Source organism: Heterodontus francisci, chromosome 6 (assembly GCF_036365525.1).
Source record: "Heterodontus francisci isolate sHetFra1 chromosome 6, sHetFra1.hap1, whole genome shotgun sequence".
Classification (NCBI taxonomy): domain Eukaryota; kingdom Metazoa; phylum Chordata; class Chondrichthyes; order Heterodontiformes; family Heterodontidae; genus Heterodontus; species Heterodontus francisci.
The window spans coordinates 68,374,449-68,395,661 of NC_090376.1; the positions used below are offsets into that span (position 1 = coordinate 68,374,449).

At 43.6% G+C, this 21,213-nt stretch overlaps 1 protein-coding gene across 4 annotated transcripts in view; it reads right to left on the reverse strand.

Annotated features, from left to right (window-relative positions):
• Window positions 1-21,213, reverse strand: part of LOC137371367 (interleukin-1 receptor type 1-like) — a 58,372-nt gene that overhangs the window by 18,083 nt on the left and 19,076 nt on the right. For all 4 annotated transcript variants that reach the window (XM_068033848.1, XM_068033845.1, XM_068033843.1 and 1 more), the window contains 4 exons: window positions 19,807-20,071; window positions 13,416-13,599; window positions 8,626-8,797; window positions 6,003-6,068 (listed from right to left, as the gene is read on the reverse strand). In XM_068033848.1, the coding sequence (XP_067889949.1) occupies window positions 6,003-6,068; window positions 8,626-8,797; window positions 13,416-13,599; window positions 19,807-20,071 (687 nt within the window). The remainder of the gene's footprint in view (window positions 1-6,002; window positions 6,069-8,625; window positions 8,798-13,415; window positions 13,600-19,806; window positions 20,072-21,213) is intronic.

The following is a 21,213-nucleotide window of genomic DNA, read 5'->3' on the forward strand; positions in this document are numbered from 1 at the left end:
CCAACACCCCCAGCTTATACACACTACTGAGTCAGCGGCGCTTGAGATGGCTTGGCCATGTGAGCCGCATGGAAGATGGCAGGATCCCCAAAGACACATTGTACAGCGAGCTCGCCACTGGTATCAGACCCACCGGCCGTCCATGTCTCCGTTATAAAGACGTCTGCAAACGCGACATGAAATCGTGTGACATTGATCACAAGTCGTGGGAGTCAGTTGCCAGCATTCGCCAGAGCTGGCGGGCAGCCATAAAGACAGGGCTAAATTGTGGCGAGTCGAAGAGACTTAGTAGTTGGCAGGAAAAAAGACAGAGGCGCAAGGGGAGAGCCAACTGTGCAACAGCCCCAACAAACAAATTTCTCTGCAGCACCTGTGGAAGAGCCTGTCACTCCAGAATTGGCCTTTATAGCCACTCCAGGCGCTGCTTCACAAACCACTGACCACCTCCAGGCGCGTATCCATTGTCTCTCGAGATAAGGAGGCCCAAAAGACTACCAGTGCCACGTGATAGTCAGAGTAAAAATGAAAGAATAGTCAGGATGAATGCGTGGCTTGAGAGATGGTGCAGGAAGGAGGGGTTCAGATTTTTGGGACATTGGGACCGGTTCTGGGGGAGGTGGGACTATTACAAATTGGACGGTCTACACCTGGGCCGGACTGGAACCAATGTCCTTGGAGGTGCTTTTGCTAACGCTGTTGGGGAGGGTTTAAACTAATGTGGCAGGGGGATGGGAACCTTTTGAGGTCAGTTGACAGTGAGGAGGTAGTAACAAAAGCCTGTAAGAAACTAGATAATGAAGTCAGTGTGACTAAGGGGAAGAGCAGGCAGGGAGCAGATGATGAATATAAAGGGACTGGTGGTCTGAGGTGCATTTGCTTTAATGCAAGAAGTGTAGTTGGTAAGGCAGATGAACTTAGGGCTTGGATTAGTACCTGGGAGTATGATGTTATTGCTATTACTGAGACTTGGTTGAGGGAAGGGCATGATTGGCAACTAAATATCCCAGGATATCGATGCTTCAGGCGGGATAGAGAGGGAGGTAAAAGGGGTGGAGGAGTTGCATTACTGGTCAAAGAGGATATCACAGCTGTGCTGAAGGAGGGCACTATGGAGGACTCGAGCAGTGAGGCAATATGGACAGAACTCAGAAATAGGAAGGGTGCGGTAACAATGTTGGGGCTGTACTACAGGCCTCCCAACAGCGAGCGTGAGATAGAGGTACAAATATGTAAACAGATTATGGAAAGATGTAGGAGCAACAGGGTGGTGGTGATAGGAGATTTTAATTTTCCCAACATTGACTGGGATTCGCTTAATGTTAGAGGTCCAGATGGAGCAGAATTTGTAAGGAGCATCCAGGAGGGTTTTCTAGAGCAGTATGTAAATAGTCCAACTCGGGAAGGGGCCATACTGGACCTGGTGTTGGGGAATGAGCCCGGCCAGGTTGTTGAAGTTTCAGTAGGGGACTACTTTGGGAATAGTGATCACAATTCCGTAAGCTTTAAAATACTCATGGACAAAGACGAGAGTGGTCCTAAAGGAAGAGTGCTAAATTGGGGAAGGCCAACTATACCACAATTCGGCAGGAGCTGGGAAATGTAGATTGGGAGCAGCTGTTTGAAGGTAAATCCACATGTGATATGTGGGAGGCTTTTAAAGAGAGGTTGATTAGCGTGCAGGAGAGACATGTTCCTGTGAAAATGAGGGATAGAAATGGCAAGATTAGGGAACCATGGATGACAGGTGAAATTGTGAGACTAGCTAAGAGGAAAAAGGAAGCATACATAAGGTCTAGGCGGCTGATGAAAGACGAAGCTTTGAAAGAATATCGGGAATGTAGGACCAATCTGAAACGAGGAATTAAGAGGGCTAAAAGGGGTCATGAAATATCTTTAGCAAACAGGGTTAAGGAAAATCCTAAAGCCTTTTATTCATATATAAGGAGAAAGAGGGTAACTAGAGAAAGGATTGGCCCACTAAAGGACAAAGGAGGAATGTTATGCTTGGACTCAGAGAAAATGGGTGAGATTCTAAACGAGTACTTTGCATCGGTATTCACCGAGGAGAGGGACATGACGGATGTTGAGGTTAGGAACAGATGTTTGATTACTCTAGGTCAAGTCGGCATAACGAGGGAGGAAGTGTTGGGTATTCTAAAGGGCATTAAGGTGGACAAGTCCCCAGGTCCGGATGGGATCTATCCCAGGTTACTGAGGGAAGCGAGAGAGGAAATAGCTGGGGCCTTAACAGATATCTTTGCAGCATCCTTAAACACGGGTGAGGTCCCGGAGGACTGGAGAATTGCTAATGTTGTCCCCTTGTTTAAGAAGGGTAGCAGGGATAATCCAGGTAATTATAGACCGGTGAGCCTGACGTCAGTGGTAGGGAAGCTGCTGGAGAAGATACTGAGGGATAGGATCTATTCCCATTTGGAAGAAAATGGGCTCATCAGTGATAGGCAACATGGTTTTGTGCAGGGAAGGTCATGTCTTACCAACTTAATAGAATTCTTTGAGGAAGTGACAAAGTTGATTGATGAGGGAAGGGCTGTCGATGTCATATACATGGACTTCAGTAAGGCGTTTGATAAGGTTCCCCATGGCAGGCTGATGGAGAAAGTGAAGGCGCTTGGGGTCCAAGGTGTACTAGCTAGATGGATAAAGAACTGGCTGGGCAACAGGAGACAGAGAGTAGCAGTGGAAGGGAGTTTCTCAAAATGGAGACGTGTGACCAGTGGTGTTCCACAGGGATCCGTGCTGGGACCACTGTTGTTTGTGATATACATTAATGATTTGGAGGAAAGTATAGGTGGACTGATTAGCAAATTTGCAGACGACACTAAGATTGGTGGAGTAGCAGATAGTGAAGGGGACTGTCAGAGAATACAGCAGAATATAGATAGATTGGAGAGTTGGGCAGAGAAATGGCAGATGGAGTTCAATCAGGGCAAATGCGAGGTGATGCATTTTGGAAGATCCAATTCAAGAGTGAACTATACAGTAAATGGAAAAGTCCTGGGGAAAATTGATGTCCAGAGAGATTTGGGTGTTCAGGTCCACTGTTCCCTGAAGGTGGCAACGCAGGTAAATAGAGTGGTCAAGAAGGCATACGGCATGCTTTCCTTCATCGGACGGGGCATTGAGTACAAGAGTTGGCAGGTCATGTTACAGTTGTATAGGACTTTGGTTCGGCCACATTTGGAATACTGCGTACAGTTCTGGTCGCCACATTATCAAAAGGATGTGGATGCTTTGGAAAGGGTGCAGAGGAGGTTCACCAGGATGTTGCCTGGTATGGAGGGCGCTAGCTATGAAGAGAGGTTGAGTAGATTAGGATTATTTTCATTAGAAAGACGGAGGTTGAGGGGGGACCTGATTGAGGTGTACAAAATCATGAGAGGTATAGACAGGGTGGATAGCAAGAAGCTTTTTCCCAGAGTGGGGGTTTCAATTACTAGAGGACACGAGTTCAAAGTGAAAGGGGAAAAGTTTAGGGGGGATATGCGTGGAAAGTTCTTTACGCAGAGGGTGGTGGGCACCTGGAACGCATTGCCAGCGGAGGTGGTAGATGCGGGCACGATGGAGTCTTTTAAGATGTATCTAGACAGATACATGAATGGGCAGGAAGAAAAGAGATACAGAAGCTTAGAAAATAGGCGACATGTTTAGAGAGAGGATCTGGATCGGCGCAGGCTTGGAGGGCCGAAGGGCCTGTTCCTGTGCTGTAATTATCTTTGTTCTTTGTTCTTTGTTCTTATATCAGCTTGCCGAGCTGCTGGGAAAGCGATTGGAAGAGGCATTGCAGAGCACCTGCTAATGTTATCTCAAAGGCATTAACTTCTTCAACTCAGTTCAATCCGGATACAGGAAAGGAAGAAGCACCAGTATCAACTTGCTACGACTATCACAAAGCATTCTCTAAAGAAAAGTGCACATTGATGGTGTTACCGTACATAGAAAAGACTTTTGAGAAGTCAGCCCAGAATTTTTCTCAACATACAAAGTCTAGATCCAGCCAGTCCTACAATACAGCCATTAAACCTCAGGAAGTGAGTCATAGGGCTGAATTTTTTCAGCACGCCTTGCTCCGCAGCAGCGGCTGTGAAAGTGGCAGCTTTCTGACACGGAGGTTCCGCCACAAAGCCCCGACGACAATACACGCGGGGGGTCAATTAAATGGAAGGGGCGGAGTGGCCGCTCCCGGTGATGTAGAGGGGGAGCCCGCTGCATCCCCGACAACGGCATCCGGCGCCAATGCGGCAGCACTATTTTTAAAGAGCTGTAAGCCCTTTGAAGCAATTGTAATTTTTAAAGTAATATTTTGGTGCATTTGGTGTACAAATTGCAATAAATGATGGAGGCCCTTTCAAACCCAACCTCTCAATGTTTGTTTTCGGGGCAAAATGAACATGATCATTATTCACAACCCCAACTTTCCCCTGACCCCAACCTCTTCACTTTTGCCCTTCAACCTCTTCCCACCATTCCCACAGCCAATAAAAATACGTTTTCCCCGCTTCTCCCTCACCCCCCGCCCTGAAAATTTTATTCCTCCCCCCTCCCCACCAGTTTCTCACCTCGGAACTACATACGGAGTTCCAACAGTGCGTGGGTTGTGATCGGCGGCTGTAAAAATGGTGTGGGACAGCCGCCACCAGCAGGTAAGGTTTTATTTATGTTTATTTAAATATTTAGATGAAGGCCCCACCGCTTGGCGGCCGGGGAGGGGGGGAGGGGGGCTGGTGCACTGAGGTCCCCCCCACCACCAGTAAGATGTGGCGGACATTTCTCGACGTCGGGAGTCGAGATGGGCCTCTCCCCGCAGAATTTTATGGGCCCCTCCACTGTGACCCATGGCATCGAGGGGCTGGTAAAATTCAGCCCATGGTTTATTTAACGATAATATAGAACTGACCAACAAAGGCAGAATAAAACCTCATGCTTTAACTGCTCAACCTATATGTAGAATATTTGTGGACTTCAAACAATGAAAGAAGGGCTCTACACAAGGCAAGGACAGCCCCAGCATTGCCAATGTTGAGAGCAAGAAGGAATGAACCCACCCTCATACATTTGCAACACTCTCTGGATCTGCATTAGGTAGACAACCTTAGCAATATTCAATCAGATAGAATGATGGTACAGGGGTCAATTGATTGACACTGAAATCCACACGCCAGTTAGAATTGGCTGCGACAAGTCCCAGAATATCCAATATAAAAAAGGATGTAAAAGGTTTCATAAATCCTGGTCCATCCTTACCAAGCTCCCAACATTACTAGCTAGCTCCATCCAGCCCATTTTCCTTTTTCTTTTCTCAACCTCTGCACTGAGCAACTCCTCATTCTCAATAATTTAAATGGCCATTTCAGATTCCTTTGTACTCTCTCCTGTTAATTTATCATCCTCCTCTCCGCTCTAAAATTCTCCTTCCACATCAACCCCTCTACATCTATTCACAGTCATTTCTCAACCTTGCTCATGGTCTCTCCACTCCTGTGGTTTCAATTAACTACCAAGGTTATCTCCACCACTTCTTTGTATCTCTCACCACACCCATGTCCTCTTCTCCTCCTCCAATGCTATTTCCTTCTATATTTACCCTGAAAATAAATTCTCTTTTGAACTCCATAGTGTTTAGAGCCCAAATAATATTTACACCCTCCAGAAAAGAATTAAACATCTGAAAACAATTCTTTAACTAGGACTCAGAATACAACATATCTGCAAAATTTAATTCATGCACTGCTACATGTCGAATGGAAATTTTTCAACCGGCTCAATGAGGTGAGAAACTTATGATGTTGTTTCTGGGATATGCCTTAAAAATAAAATGGCCCATTGTTCAATTTGTGACCTGCTATAATTTATACCTACAATAACTTTGCAATCCAGTCTTTTGCAAAGAATGGGATAAACAGCATTAGGAAGGAGCCAGATCAGGAACGGATAATCAAAGTGAGGCAAAAGTAGCCTTCTCCATTTCATAGAAAAAAACTTACCAGGTTCTATTTCAATTGTCCCATTTTTTGGATGTACAATTTGTGGGCCAACACTAGCTTTACAGCCTATGAAAATAAAAATATACAGTCTATGAGCAAAGTAATACAGCAAGATATTTTGGGAAAATTATTTTTAACTGACATTAAGCACATTGAAGAAAAAAGTTAAAAATGCAATTGTTTACAATTTTTTTTACTGGTATAGTGTATGGTTAAGTATTCTAAGGTGTACCTTTCATTATTGGTCTGTGATACTATATTCAATCTGTCAGAAAGTCATGAACTGGTAATGAAAAACAAAGTTATTCCACTCGGTAGTGTTATCCTTTAAACAACTAATCTTCTGAACTCAATAATCTCAGTACATTCCAATGTTTAACCCTTTATACATTTATTCATCAGATTTTTTTTTAACAATTATGCGTTTAATCCATTAACTTTGTCAGGACCTACACGAGCAAGGAAAGAGATCAGAGTGTTCCTTTTTTTAAAAAACAGGGTGGGAAAAATATAGCAAGATTTTTTTTCTAGCTTAACAATAATTTGTAATCCTAAATGTTAAAAAATGAAATTTTCAAGTGTCTAATCTTGTCAACTAGAAAAAACAAATACTGGTTCTAGCTGTTGCCTTTACAGTAATTTTTAGGCACAGAAATTTTAAAAGCACATTAGGGGGAAATTTTAAGGAAGCGACAGGGAGCTCCACCCACCGCTGGATTAATACCAGCGTGGGTGAAAAGAGGCCCTTAATTGCCCACTTAAGGGCCTCAATTGGCGGCAGGGTAGGAAGGCCATCCACGGGACTTAATTGGGGTTGAGGCTGGAAGGTAGCAGGGTGCCCACCTGCCACCATCCCGCCCAATTAAATGCACTCCCCGCCTCCAAACTCACCATAGGGGAGAGTATAAAATACCGCCCTAAGAGCATTTGGATGATTTGAGCATGGAAGTGGACAGCACAGAGGCTTTTCTCATTAATATTAAAAAGTGTCTCATACTGCTGCATTTGACAGCCATACAGAAATGATGTAACAAGTTACTGTGGTTATTTTGTCTGGTTAATGTTAATGATTTTCTTTGAAAGCAATCAATCTGCATTCTATCAGAAAACATTTCTCATGATAGACATTATAGAAGCCTTTTAAAAAAAAAAACAATTTGGAAGTTTACAGGCTGCATTTTTACAACCAATTATACTACAGAATTTTCACTTCGAAATTCTACATAGTTCTTCCAAGGTAATTACAGGCCGGTGAGTCTAACATCAGTGGTTGGTAAACTATTGGAAAAAATTCTGAGTGGATTCATCTCCACTTGGAGAGGCAGGGATTAATCAGGGATAGTTAGCATGGCTTTGTCAGGGGGAGATCGTGTCGAACTAACTTGATTGCATTTTTTGAGATGGTGACTAGATGTGCAGATGAGGGTAAAGCAATTGATGTAGGCTGCATGGACTTCAGTAAGAAATTTGATAAGGTCCCTCATGGGAGAATGGTTAAGAAGGTAAGAGCCCATGGGATCCAGGGTAAATTGGATCCAAAATTGGCTTAGTAGCAGAAGGCAGAGGGTAATGGTTGAGGGTTGTTTTTGTGAGTGAAAGCCTGTGACCAGTGGTGTACTACAGGGATCGGTGCTGGGTCCCTTGCTGTTTGTAGAGTACATTAATGATTTAGACATGAATACAGGAGGTATGATCAGTAAGTTCGCAGATGACACGAAAACTGGTGGTGTCGTAAATAGTGAGGAGGAAAGCCTTAGATTACAGGATGATATAGATGGGCTGGTAAGATGGGCGGAGCTGTGGCAATTGGAATTTAATCCTGAGAAGTGTGAGGTGAGGCATTTTGGGAGGTCTAACAAGGCGAGGGAATATACAATGGATGGTAGGACCCTTGGAAGTACAGAGGGTCAGCAGGACCTTGGTGTACTTGTCCATAGATCACTGAAGGCAGCAGCACAGGTCGATATGGTGGTTTGGAAGGCATATGGGATACTAGCAGAATATGAGAGCAGAGAGGTTATGATGGAGTTGTACAAAATGCTAGTTAGGCCACAGCTGGAGTACTGTGCACAGTTCTGGACACCACACTATAGGAAGGATGTGATTGCACTGGAGAGGGTGCAGAGGAGATTCACCAGGATGTTGCCTCAGCTGGAGCATTTCAGCTATGAAGACAGACTGAAAAGGATAGGGTTGTTTTCCTTAGAGCAGAGAAGGCTGAGGGGAGATATGATTGAGGTATACAAAATTATGCAGGGCATTGATAGGTTAGATAGGAAGAAATGGTTTCCCTTAGCTGAGGGGTCAATAACCAGGGGGCATAGATTTAAGGTAACGGTCAGGAGGTTTAGAAGGGATTTGAGGAAAAAAAATTTCACCTAGAGGGTGGTTGGAATCTGGAACGCGCTGCCTGAAGAGGTGGTAGAGGCAGGAACCCTCACAACATTTAACAAGTATTTAGATGTGCACTTGAAATGCCATAGCATACAAGGCTACGGGCGAAGTGCTGGAAAATGGGATTAGAATAGATAGCTGCTTGGTGGCCGGCACAGAAGGGCCTGTTTCTGTGCTATATGACGCTAAAAACGTGTACTGTTGTCTTGCTGGAACACAACAAACTTACCTTTAACATAAAAGTCAATGGATCTTGTCGTTTTATACTGTAAACCATTACGCATAAACTGGAGTTCGCAGACATAGATTCCTGCATCAGATGCCTCCACATTTTTTACTGTAAGTCGCTGTTCACCTTTATAGTAGCTGTATTTTCCTCCATATGAAATAGGCACACAATTCTGAAAACAAAATTAAATACAATTACTATTATAGAGCCAAGGATCCAGTAGCCTAGATTTTCTGCTCCGACAAAAAACAGAATAGAAAAATGGCAGAGCTAGATTTGTACCTGCCTGTTGCTGATCTAGGGGTCAGTGCTCAACTCCATTCATTGGATATTTGCTATTGTTAGGGTGAATATTGGCAAATTACTACAGAATTTAAACAATAACACACCAAAAATTATAAATTACACTTTCTCTGAAAGAACTTCAGCTGATGTCTGATATATCTGTAGGACAAATGAGAGCACACAGGTGAAAAGATAAGGCAGTGAAATTGCTTTTGCCCCCAAAGTACGCAGGGAGGAAGCCGATAATTTAGCCAAATAATGTTGCCCCGGGGCAGCAGGTGGCCACGGTACTCACTTCCAATTCCATGGACAACATGGTGCAAGAGGAAGTTTCATGACTTTGCCAGCTCTGCCAAGGTAAAAAGGGCCAACTGCACTTTCCAAAAATACAGCAAACTTCAATTTCCCTTACTGTATTAAAATGCTTCAACAGTTCACTACCAATGCTTCCAGGGTTGTTTACTGCTGACACATCCACCCAGACAACATGCCCTACAAGTATTCCCTCAATCACTTTATGTACATTCATTCCATTGACATCATCACATGGGGCTGAATTGTGTGGAGCTGGCAGGGCTCGCAGTGCCAGATCAAAAAGGGGAGCCCTGGCCCGCCCATTTGGTGTCCCTTGGCGCGATCATATGACGCCTGGGCAATTAAAAGCCCAGCGCCGGGATCCAGCTCCCTTTAAAAGGGACGAGGTTCCCGCCTCCAAGAGCTGCTGGCCAATCAGAGGGCCAGTCCGGCAGCCCGGGTGGGGAAGTGGGGTGGCGTCAAGGGAGGTAGGTTGATTGCCCGGTAGGGGCCCTCTGTGGGCACAGATTGCCCACTGAGGAGTGCCCCCTCCTCCATGCCAGTAGAGAGGTCACCACCTTTTACTGAGTCACCTCCCCGCATGGCAGAGGAACCCGGCTTAATGTCAGCAGTGGGTAGAAGAGGCCCTTAAGTGACTGTGAGTCAGCCTCTTCAGGGCCTCAAGTGGCCTCTGGGCAGGAAGGCCATCTTCGGCCTATCCCACCCCTGACTAAATTGTAGTGCAACAGAAGGCGACGGGCCCTCTGCCTCCACCACCACCACCCCCCCAACATAGTTCTGTGGCCAATCATCCGCCCCCCCACCCCCGTCTCCAGGGAGACGAGGAGGAACCTCTTCGCTCAGAGGGTGCTGAATCTTTATAATTTTCTGCCCCAGAGGGTGTTGGAAGCTCAGTCACTGAGTAAATTCAAGACAGAGAATGATAGATTTCTAGTTGCTAATGACATCAAGGGATATGGGGATAGTGCAGGAATATGGCATTGAGGTAGACAATTGGCCATGATCTAGAATGGCAGATCAGGCTCGAAGGGCTGAATGGCCTACTCCTGTTCCTATAAAATTCAGCCCATGGTATGCAATAGTTCACCTCATGCTTCCAACATCACACCCATTGTGGGCTACATGTCATTACTTATGCTTGACTACATTTCACAGCAACTAGAAGTCACTCCCACTTTTTTCATCCATTGTAAAAGGGAAAATAGCCAACAGAGAAAGATTGGCCACAAATAAATACACACCACAAACCTGGACTCTCTCACCCCAAGGTAGCCTTGGAGCTCATAGGCAAAGGGTCATTAAAAGATGTCAGAGGTGGGGAAGTAGGAAGAGATGCACCAGCTGCAGGTCAGTCAGAACATTCTTCCCTTCACTCTCATCTGATTTAACCTCTTATTAGTTCATGAAACACTCCTGTCATTCAGTGATACGTACTCAAAATACAGGCTATTTAGGAATTTTAAACTGTAAGTTAGCAGAATTACCAAATTCAGTCTATCACTTGCTATCTAGGCTGATTTGCATTTTTGGCAATGGGTACAGCAATCACAGCAGCATTGAGGCCCAAACCTGTTTCACGGCTGCACTTCATCAGAACATTTGCAGACAGCTGCTAAGTGCTGGCACACAGCTTACCAGAGTGGCAAGAAAGTCATGCAACCAAGGCAAAAGTAGCCCTTAGAAAGGTGTGGGGGTGAAGGGGGAAAAGGCAATCCTGGGGAGGTTGGGGGGGGGGGGGGGGGGGTGGTGGTGGAGGCGCCAAAGGACTGGCAACAGGTAAGAAGAATTTCACAGAGCCAGGAAGAGCATTCATGCTCCTTCCATGGAGCACCATAAAAATCATTCCTGCAAAGTTTTCAAAGCAGCTCCAGCAGATGATGATAAACAGAACCCACATTCCACCCAGTGGAATTGGATACTAAGGGAATTAAGAGATATGGGGATAGTGTGGAAAGGTGGAGTTGAGATAGATGATCAGCCATGATCTTATTGAATGGCAAGGCAGGCTCAAAGGGCCAAATGACTTAACTCCTGCTCCTATTTATGTTTTGTTCACAGAACACCATAATTTCATCGGGGTCCTACAGATAGTGTCGGACTCTAATTGGCATATTCAAGTAGGCTCTTGCTTGTTTTGATCAGGAGCACTGGTCATTTATTTTTGGCCATCTCCAAAATTTTGAGGGCCAGATGTTGACTGGAAGGAGACAGCAAGTAGTGCATCATGGTTTTAGCTCACTACCACCAGTACCCCCTCAAACGGGGTCAAAAATTGGGCCAAGTATTGTTTGCATATCTGTTAGCAACCTATGCTATAATTTAATGGGCTAGCGATTGCAAATGCAGAATTTATTTATTTTTTTACAGGTCAACATAATCTTTAAAAATAATTACACAAAACCCTCTTTTTAAAAAAAAAGTTCCTGAAAATACAAGGACTCTCCATTTCAAAAATGGAATGTAAAATTAATGCTAGATATGACAACTGCCCAGGTATCTGTCTAATGCATCATGATTTCAGTCTGAACCCAGGTATGTGTTGACTTAATTAGGCTGCAAAGTTGCTACAGTTGACTTTCATACCCTGGTTTGGAAAGGGAAAAATAATCAGCCAGGGATCCAAATAATCTTGTAAACCCTGCCGGAAAATACATGCATCTGAATCTCAACTGAGAACCAGACTGGAGTTGGCTACAATTTCCCTTTTCCCCAAACTCCACACCACCCACTTGCAATACTTACTATAAAGATTCACATGTGGGACATGATCTTTTGGGGAAGGTGCTAAAGGTCTGCAGGCATCCATAACCCAGTGTAACTTGAATCAGGAAAAACATGCAAAGGAGGAAGAGACTGAACAGACCCCTTAAATTGCTAAAATGATCAAATGTTTGATGATAAATTTCAGGGTCAATTCTGCAAAGTTGAGACCTCAGAAACAATGTTATCAAGAAATTTGGAAGCAAAACTGGTTACTGCCATATACGATGTGGTGACTTTCAAGCTTTAGCCCACTTTTGCCAACTACCATGGGTAGCAGGTTGCACAACACAAAACACACATCGCACACGGATAAAATTATTTCAACCACATCCTTTAATGACCATGAAATAACAAATCTGTATTTTAAGAATTAGCTGTAGGACAGCTTTAAACATGAGTCTGGAGTTTTGAACCAGGGTCCACCTCCAGCAGGAATGCTCTGAAAACTGGACTGATTTTCAGATCTCAGGATTGTTTCCATGCTACAGGCTGCCTCAATCGTCAGAAAAAGCATTGACAGATCAACTGCCTCAGAGCTGACCACACAGTTAAAAAATTGAAAAAATTACTCCCATTAGCAATGTTTAGAGCTGTTTTGTTAGCACTATCCTTTTCATGCCTCTGGTTTTTAATGCCAGAGTTTAACAAACAGCCTTGATGTCCAATGTTCAATCAGGGTAAATGGTAAGAAACACAATAAAGACTGTTTACATTTTTTTTTTAAACTTGCATGTGTCAGCCCATATATGGGCCTGCTATCGAGAAAGTGGGAATATGTGGAGCACAACTCTGAGCAATTTTCTAGCCCCAATCTAGTTTTAGTATATCCTTAGCATAGCTCTAAAGGAATGCTTCTATTTTTTTTTTTTTTTGTTCACAGGATGTGAGCATTTCTGGCAAGGTCAGCATTTATTGTCCATCCCTAACTGGCCTTGAGAAGGTGGCCTTGAAATGCTGCAGTCGCACCTACAGTGCTGTTAGGAAGGGAGGTTCCAGGATTTTGATAGTAATATAGTTTCAAGTCAGGATGGTGTGTGACTTGGAAGGGTACTTGCAGGTGATGGTGCTCCCATACGCCTTCCACCTTTACTGAGTTGGTAGAGGTCGTGGATTTGGAAAGTGCTGCCAAAGAAACCATAGCGAGTTGCTGCAGTGCATCTTGTAGATGGTACACGCTGCTGTCATCGTGCACCAGTGGTGAAGGGAGTGAATGTTTAAGGCAGTGGATGGGGTGCCAATCCAGTGGGCTGCTTTGTCCTGGATGGTGTAGAGCTTAAGCGCTGTTGGAGCTGCACTCATCCAGGCCAGTGGAGAGTATTCCATCACACTCCTGACATGTGCCTAAATTATTTTAGGTAATGCAGTAATTTCCTCAGTAAACTGGTCAATGTCATGCATTAATCCTTCTACATTAAGATATTCCTTACCTTGTACCACCTTAGTGCAAATTCTTCATTTGAGGTTACATAGTCACTGATATCAGGACAAGTAATCATTTTAGATATCCCCCAATTTGAAGACGCCCCATAGAAATATTTATTCTGGAAGCAAGTTGTGTTGGAGATACTAATTGTTAACGAAACAGCTGTTTTACTGCAAAATGATGGATACCTGCAAGTGCACAATGAAATGTTAGAATGAGTTTCAAATACATAGTTACTGACTATGTTTATGATTTCAATGCACAAAGTACATTACCTGAATAGTGGAAGGATAAAACATTAAAATTCAGCATTTATTTTTCAACAAATAACTATCCAGGAAGAATTGACGAAACACTATTATATTTTATGGTAATTAAAGTGCTGAAATTCCAATATATACTGATTAGGCACCAATCCTACACTTATGCACACTGTCCCTCAGCTGGGCTGGCTTGTCTATTTGGAGTTCCCCAATCTTGTAAGAAAATATTCCAAAGCTCTAAGTCAGCCAATGCAAAAGCTCCATAATACATTGGTCCATGCTCAGATGGGCAATCACCAACTCGTAAAATCAATTCTATTGCCCATGGGCTTCTTGCATTTAACAAATGGCCTCAGGAAGTTTTGGAACACCAGATATACTTCCAACCCTAGAAATAGAGCCATAAGCAGAGTACTCCAGCAGTTGCAATTGCATTCTAACTTAGTCAAAGCTGGAACTATGTCAGGGAGGTGTGATAGGCATATAACCTGAAAATTGAAAATCAGCTTCACTTGCAGTAACTTGATTACTGAATTATCAAAGTTGTACAATACCATTCTCTTTGGAAATGGCGTAATATGAAACCTAGATCAGACTAATACAACTAAAAATGTGTTAATTATAAAGTAGAAATATAAGGCAAAAAGTAATTCTTAATTAATTTTATCAAAAATATTTGATGTATAAATTTACTGACAGAAAGTCCATAATGGCTTAATTGCCCATTTCAGTAATATTTTCTGAGGAGGCACAATATTCTTTGTGAATGTTTTCTTTTTATACATACAAGAATTATCCCTTCTCATACCTCAGTCGGTTTAGGGGTTGATTGGAATTGAATCATGGTTAGTGTAGGAAACCCTCAAATGCAAAAATTTAACAACTTTAAAAACTCCCCATTTTGAAAAACTTAATTTCATGCAAGGATTTAAGATGTCTCAAAGCATCATAGGAGATTGCTATTAAAATATTTTGTTTGGGTTCCCAGGAATACACAAAGCTTACTGATAATACAACTGAAAAACACAGATACAAGAAATGCTGGAATCACTCAGCAGGTCTGGCAGCATCTGTGGGAAGAGAAGCAGAGTTAACGTTTCGGGTCAGTGACCCGAAACGTTAACTCTGCTTCTCTTCCCACAGATGCTGCCAGACCTGCTGAGTGATTCCAGCATTTCTTGTTTTTGTTTCAGATTTCCAGCATCCGCAGTATTTTGCTTTTATGAAAAATACAGACACCTTTGATTCAACAGATTCAATAAAGCACAGGAACTTCGGGTACATTTTAGTCTTCATAGCTTCATACTATTTAAATGCCAAGAAACAAACCCACAAGATAAACCACTCTCTTTCAAGATATAGAAACAATTTGTTTACACCAGCTGTTAACAATACAAAATAGCAGACACCCAACCGAGCCTCATTTTAAACTGCAATGGGCAAATCTGTTCATTGGTATTAATTGATATAACATTAAAATGAAGTATTTTGTTTACCCTTGTACTGCCAATCTGGGGGGGAAAAAACTGTTTAAATGTTAGTTATAGTGACTCGGATGCACATCTGGATTTTTGAATATCCTCTGATAATCATATGACTAAGGTAATATAGTTTATAGAAAGTCTTTTATGGTGACATTTTATTTTACTTGGTCTGTAGAAATGGGTTTTAGATCTCATGAAATGTGTGCATGATCAGATTGTATGTTTCCACTGTTGAATATAGATCAACACATGGTCAGTATAACAGTCAGAATTTAACATGTGGAATCAGGAAGTGATGGGAGGATATTCTAAACATTCCTTGTAAAATTAATCTTAATATACTCTACTTGAAGGACAGGAAGCTACAGTGTCTCGAAACATCATCTTTTGATCCTAGTACCAGGGTTCGAATTTGACCAAGGCTGATAAGATGAAATTCTTCCTTTAGTGGTTTTAAAGATTGTGTAATTTGAATTTGTACAGTTTGAATTTGTACAATCACAGTAAGGTTCCTAGACTCCACAACTGTCAGGACTAATTGATAGTCTTATTAAGAAATTACAAAGAAAACTGATATGGGAAATACAAATATCACACAAATGATAAGGCACATTAGTACCCGTTTTTTTTTTTGAGTGTTGTGAGTGCCCATTGAGCTCCAAAATTGTGTCCACGATGCACGTGCACACTTATGGGTAAATCACACTAGAATCTATATTAGTGCAGGTGCTCGTGCAGTGAACGTCCACTGGACTTATGCAGACCAGGCAGATCAGGACATCAATTAGCATCCACTTTGGAGAGCAAAACTCTAGCCAACGTCTTCTGTTAACCTTGGACAGCTGGACAAGTGTTCAGCAGCAAGAAGGATGTCCTCACCAGCACTATTTAATGGGATGTTTCTATAGATGTTTCAAGTTGCAAAATTCTGCAGGTAATAGTGTGGCAGATGCAGAAGGACACTTTGCTGACTTCAAGGCTTCTGTATAAACCAGTTGCTCGAAATGACATGGTTGCACTTGTTGCTATTCCCCTTGGTATAAAGCATAACTTGGAGAATGAACAGACACTACAAAGAGCACAACAAGCTGCTGGAAGGAGGAGGAGGAGGAGCAGCGGGACAAAGGCTCTCAACAGGAGGCTATCTATGCACCCAGGGTATGCAGGGAGCAATTCTCCTACCTGAATCTCAGTGAGGAACAATGTGAAACATCTGTACTTCAGTAAGGACATGCAAACTTAGCAAGACAAGGTTCACATTGCCAGTATCTACAATGACTCTAGCAATGAACTTTTATGCATCGGACGTTTTCCAGGCTGGTGCTGGAGATATTTGTAACATGTTGCAGTTAGTCGTCCACTGTTGCGTAAGGGAGGTCACTGAGGCTCTCTATTCAAAGAAAGCTTGCTACATTTTATTCTCTCTTGCCACAGACAAGCAGGTAAAGCAAGCGAGCATACTTCTTCACTAAAATTGCAGGTTTCCCTGCTGTGCAGGGTAGCACTCTGCACGTAGATCGCTTTCCAGGCGCCACATGTCAACTCTGTCATATATTGGAACCAAAAAGGATTCCACTCCCTCAATGTTCAGCTGGTTATGTGACCATAGGCAGCGAATTATGCAGGCCAAAGCCCGGTATCCTAGCCACACTCATGACTGCCTTCATTCTGTGCCAGCCCACAGCGTCAACTGAATTAGAGTCAACGGCAAACCAAAGGGTGGCTATTGGGCAACAAGGGCTAGCCGCTGACCACATGGCTGATAACTCCGGTGCACAACCCACATACATGTGCACAGCATGCAGATAATGAAAACCATGCTGCCACAAGGAATGTGATAGAGAAGACAACTGCTTGCAGCGCTCTGAAGGAGTCCTGCAGTACTCGGCAGAACAGGTGTCAAGATTTGAGGTGGTTTGCTGCATGCTATACAACCTTGTCAACATGAGGGCAAAACCTTTACCAGCAGCTGCATAGCAAGCAGCTGAGGAGCAGGAGGACAAGGAGAACTGAGGAGGCAACTATATGTGAAGAACTCATCCAAATGTGATACCAGTAACCACAACCCAAATTCTCATCACCAATAGTCACAACTGAACTGGAGTAGCCATATAAATACTGTGGCTACAAGAGCAGGTCAGAGACCAGGAATCCTGTGGCGAGTAACTCACCTCCTGACTCCCCAAAGCCTGTCCACCATCTACAAGGCACAAGTCAGGAGTGTGATGGAATACTCTCCACTTGCCTGGATGGGTGCAGCTCCAACAACACTCAAGAAGCTTGACACCATCCAGGACAAAGCAGCCCGCTTGATTGGAACCCCATCTACAAACATTCACTCCCTCCACCACCGACGCACAGTGGCAGCAGTGTGTACCATCTACAAGATGTACTGCAGCAATGCACCAAGGCTCCTTAGACAGCACCTTCCAAACCTGCAATCTCTACCAACTAGAAGTCAAGGGCAGCAAATGCATGGGAACACCATCACCTGCAAGTTCCCCTCCAAGTCACACACCATCCTGACTTGGAACTATATCGGCATTCCTTCACTGTCGCTGGGTCAAAATCCTGAAACTCCCTTCCCAACAGCACTGTGGGTGTACCTACCCCACATGGACTGCAGATGTTCAAGAAGGCAGCTCACCACCACCTACTCGAGGGCAATTAGGGATGGGCAATAAATGCTGGCCTGGCCAACGATGCCCACATCCCATAAATGAATTAAAAATAAATCTGGCTGTCCTTCTGTCACTGATTATCAATGTCTACTTGGCCAGAATGGAAAAATAAAATCCAACACAAAAACATTTCAAGCCAAATTTATTATTGAAATCATGCCACACTGCATACAAAGGCAATTAATCACCCTTGTGCATTCTCTTGGTGCTCTGGCTTGCCCTGGTGCTCCTACACAAGTGCTACCCCAGTGGCTGCAGCATGACTGGTAGCAGCTTACTGACTTTCAGTGGAGGAGACTGCAGATTGCTTTGGAGGACGATCTACAGCAGTCTAAGCCTAGAAAGCATGGCTGCAGACTGCACCATCTCGGCATGGGCAGCAGTAGTCTGGACTGGCTGACTACCAGATGACAGCAAGGGCACTAGTGGAGCAGGAGGACAAATGCCCTCTTGCTGAGAGACGACAATAGGTTTGTGCTCCATGGAGCCACTGCCACCTCCCTGAGGGAGCACCTCAACAATTCTAGCAATCTGTTGGAGGACAGATTGTTGGACTGCTGTGACACCCTGCAAGCCCCATTGCACACTGTAATTCATAGCCATGATAGCAGTAGTCGGATTTCCACTGCAACACTCAATATGATCGGTGGCTGCTACTTGTGCTACAATGGAAGCTGCAGCATTGGCCATCAGACACTGCAACATGGTAGGGTCCATAAGTGTGCGAATGGAGTTGGCCATTACCTCCATGCTGAAAGGGATGGGCTCCATGCTCTGTGCAAAGCCCTGCCACAAGTTGGCGCTAGACTCCTACATGCTCTTCAACAATGGCCCCAGGTTTTCTGACAGGCTTCCAAAACACCAAGCACTTTGTGTGCAACCCATCAGCTTTCTTCTGTAGGCTGCCCCAAAGTCCTCATGCGTCCTCTGCAGTGGAATATGTACACGACATCGCCCTCCAGTGAGCGGACATCTATTTCACCTTTGCCCCCTGCCCTGACTATAGTTCACTATGCCTGGTGTCTCACTACACTTCGATCCCACCTCTAATTTATGTCTAAGCTATGCATGGTATCAGTATCTCAGCTGGTGGCTTTAAGTGAGAGATTGAATTATGGTATTTCTTCATCACTGTCTTCCTGCTCTTCCACCACTACCTGGACAGGTTGCAGCTACAGCATCGTAAAGAAGAGGGGGGGATGGTAAATGGAACAGTGTGTGAGGCTAATGGTTTATTTGTAAGGTTATGGTGTATGAAGATGCATTCACTCACTTTGATCACTTGTGTAAGGTCATTGAACGTTCTGCAGCACTGTATCCAGTTTCGCAGAGCGAGACTGCTTGCATTGACTGCGACGTCAATCTGCTTCCACTGCCTTTACAACATATGTCTGGAAAGCCTCATGAGGAAAGAGAATCTCTCTCTTCATGTCCACCTCCTGCAACAGAGCCTGCAGTGCTGCATCAGAGAACCTTGGCACACTCTCTGCCCTTAAGTGCCATTTGCACTGTTCTTCCTGCTCAGAGACTCTTCTCAAGCCACTTCCAGCACCTGATCCAGCCACAATGCACTTCTCCTTTAAGGGGTGCAGGCTAGCTTTAAGTGGTGCTAGCCACTCACTGTATTGGCCCCTTGTTGATGTGTCCAGCCAAATGAACAGCGAAGTTAGCATTAGCTAGTCGCAGAGATTGTTCAAATGAGCAGGCAGCACAAATTTGGCATACTGCCAGTATTCCAAACAACAGGCGTCGTTTAATTGCCACTTTCCCAGGCCTATTTTTGGCAGCTATCCAACGTAGCTCCCAAAATCTTTTCTGCAATAATGATTATCAAATATTATTGGCTAAGTTTAGAAGCAACTTACTTTACTGTGTGTTTAACCTCTGAACTTGTTTGGGCTGGATGCGGATACTAGGGATAAGGAGCTGAAAATTTTTCACTTAAAATAAGATGTATGCAGGCTTACCTCACAACACAGATGTAGTAGCCAGAATCTTCCAACAATGCTGGAAGAAACCAAAGAGAATCATCCTCTACATGTATCCTTTGCTCCTTGTCTGCTGTTATTACTTCAGATGTTTGGATGTTATACCACATAACACTGTAGTTCTGTGTTGTATTCAAGGACTTGTCCAACTGCCAATATTCCAAATGAGGGCAGCTAAAAGTAACTGCATCTCTTTCCAGAATAAAGTAGCGGTTAAAATCAACACCATTGTCTAAGCATGATTCTACAAACAGAAGCAAAAAAGGTGGAACAACCGTCAAAAGCACTGGATAACAGATATATTATGATAAAACACAATAACTGTCTAATCCTTTTTTGCATACATACGAATATATGAATTAGGAGTAGGCCACTCGGCCCCTCGAGCCTGCACTGCAATTCAACATCATGGCTGATCTGATTGTAACCTCAACTCCACATTCCCATGTACCCCCAATAACCTTTCACCCCCTTGCTTCTCGAGAATCTATCTATCTTAAAAATATTCAAAGACTCTGCTTCCACTGCTTTTGAGAAAGAGAGTTTCAAAGACTCACGACCCTCAGAGAAACAATTTCTCCTCTCTGTCTTAAATGGGCGACCCCTTGTTTTTAAACAGTGACCCCCAGTTCGAGATTCTCTCAAAGAGGAAACATCCTTTCCACATCCATCCAATCAAGACCCCACAGGATCTTATATGTTTTAATCAAGTCGCCTCTTATTCTTCTAAACGCCAGCAGATTCAAGCCGAGCCTGTCCAACCTCTCTTCATAAGACAACTTGCCCATTCCAGGTATTAGTCTCATAAACCTTCTCTGAACTGCTTCCAACACATTTTCATCCTTCCTTAAATAAGCAGACCAATACCGTACACAATACTCCAGATGTGGTCTCACCAGTGCACTGTATAACTGAAGAATAACTTCCCTACTTTTGTATTCAATTCCTTTCACAATAAACGATAACCTTCTATTAGCTTTCTTAATTACTTGTTGTACCTGCAGACTAACCTTTAGTGCTTCATGCACTAGGACACAACAAAAAAGAAAAAAGAAAACAATCTTTTCCTGGTCAGGGAGGCTCAGAGCAAATTAAAACGGCATCGTTAAATGAATCAGAAGCAAACTTGATTTCAAAACTTCCTGTAACACTGGTGAAAACAGTGAAATTAACAAAAAATGTTAGTCACCTCATTTTAAGTGCTATGGCCCAGATTTTGTCGTCAGTGGAGAACGAACAGTGTTCCTTGTTCATTACACTTCAGGTTGGCCACAAATGTCCAGTGGGCTTTTGCATGGCAACTTACTGTAATTAGAGATCCATTTCAGGGCAGCACCCTCATATCCAGACCATTATTTTTTTAAAGCATAGGCATCTCTTCATTCA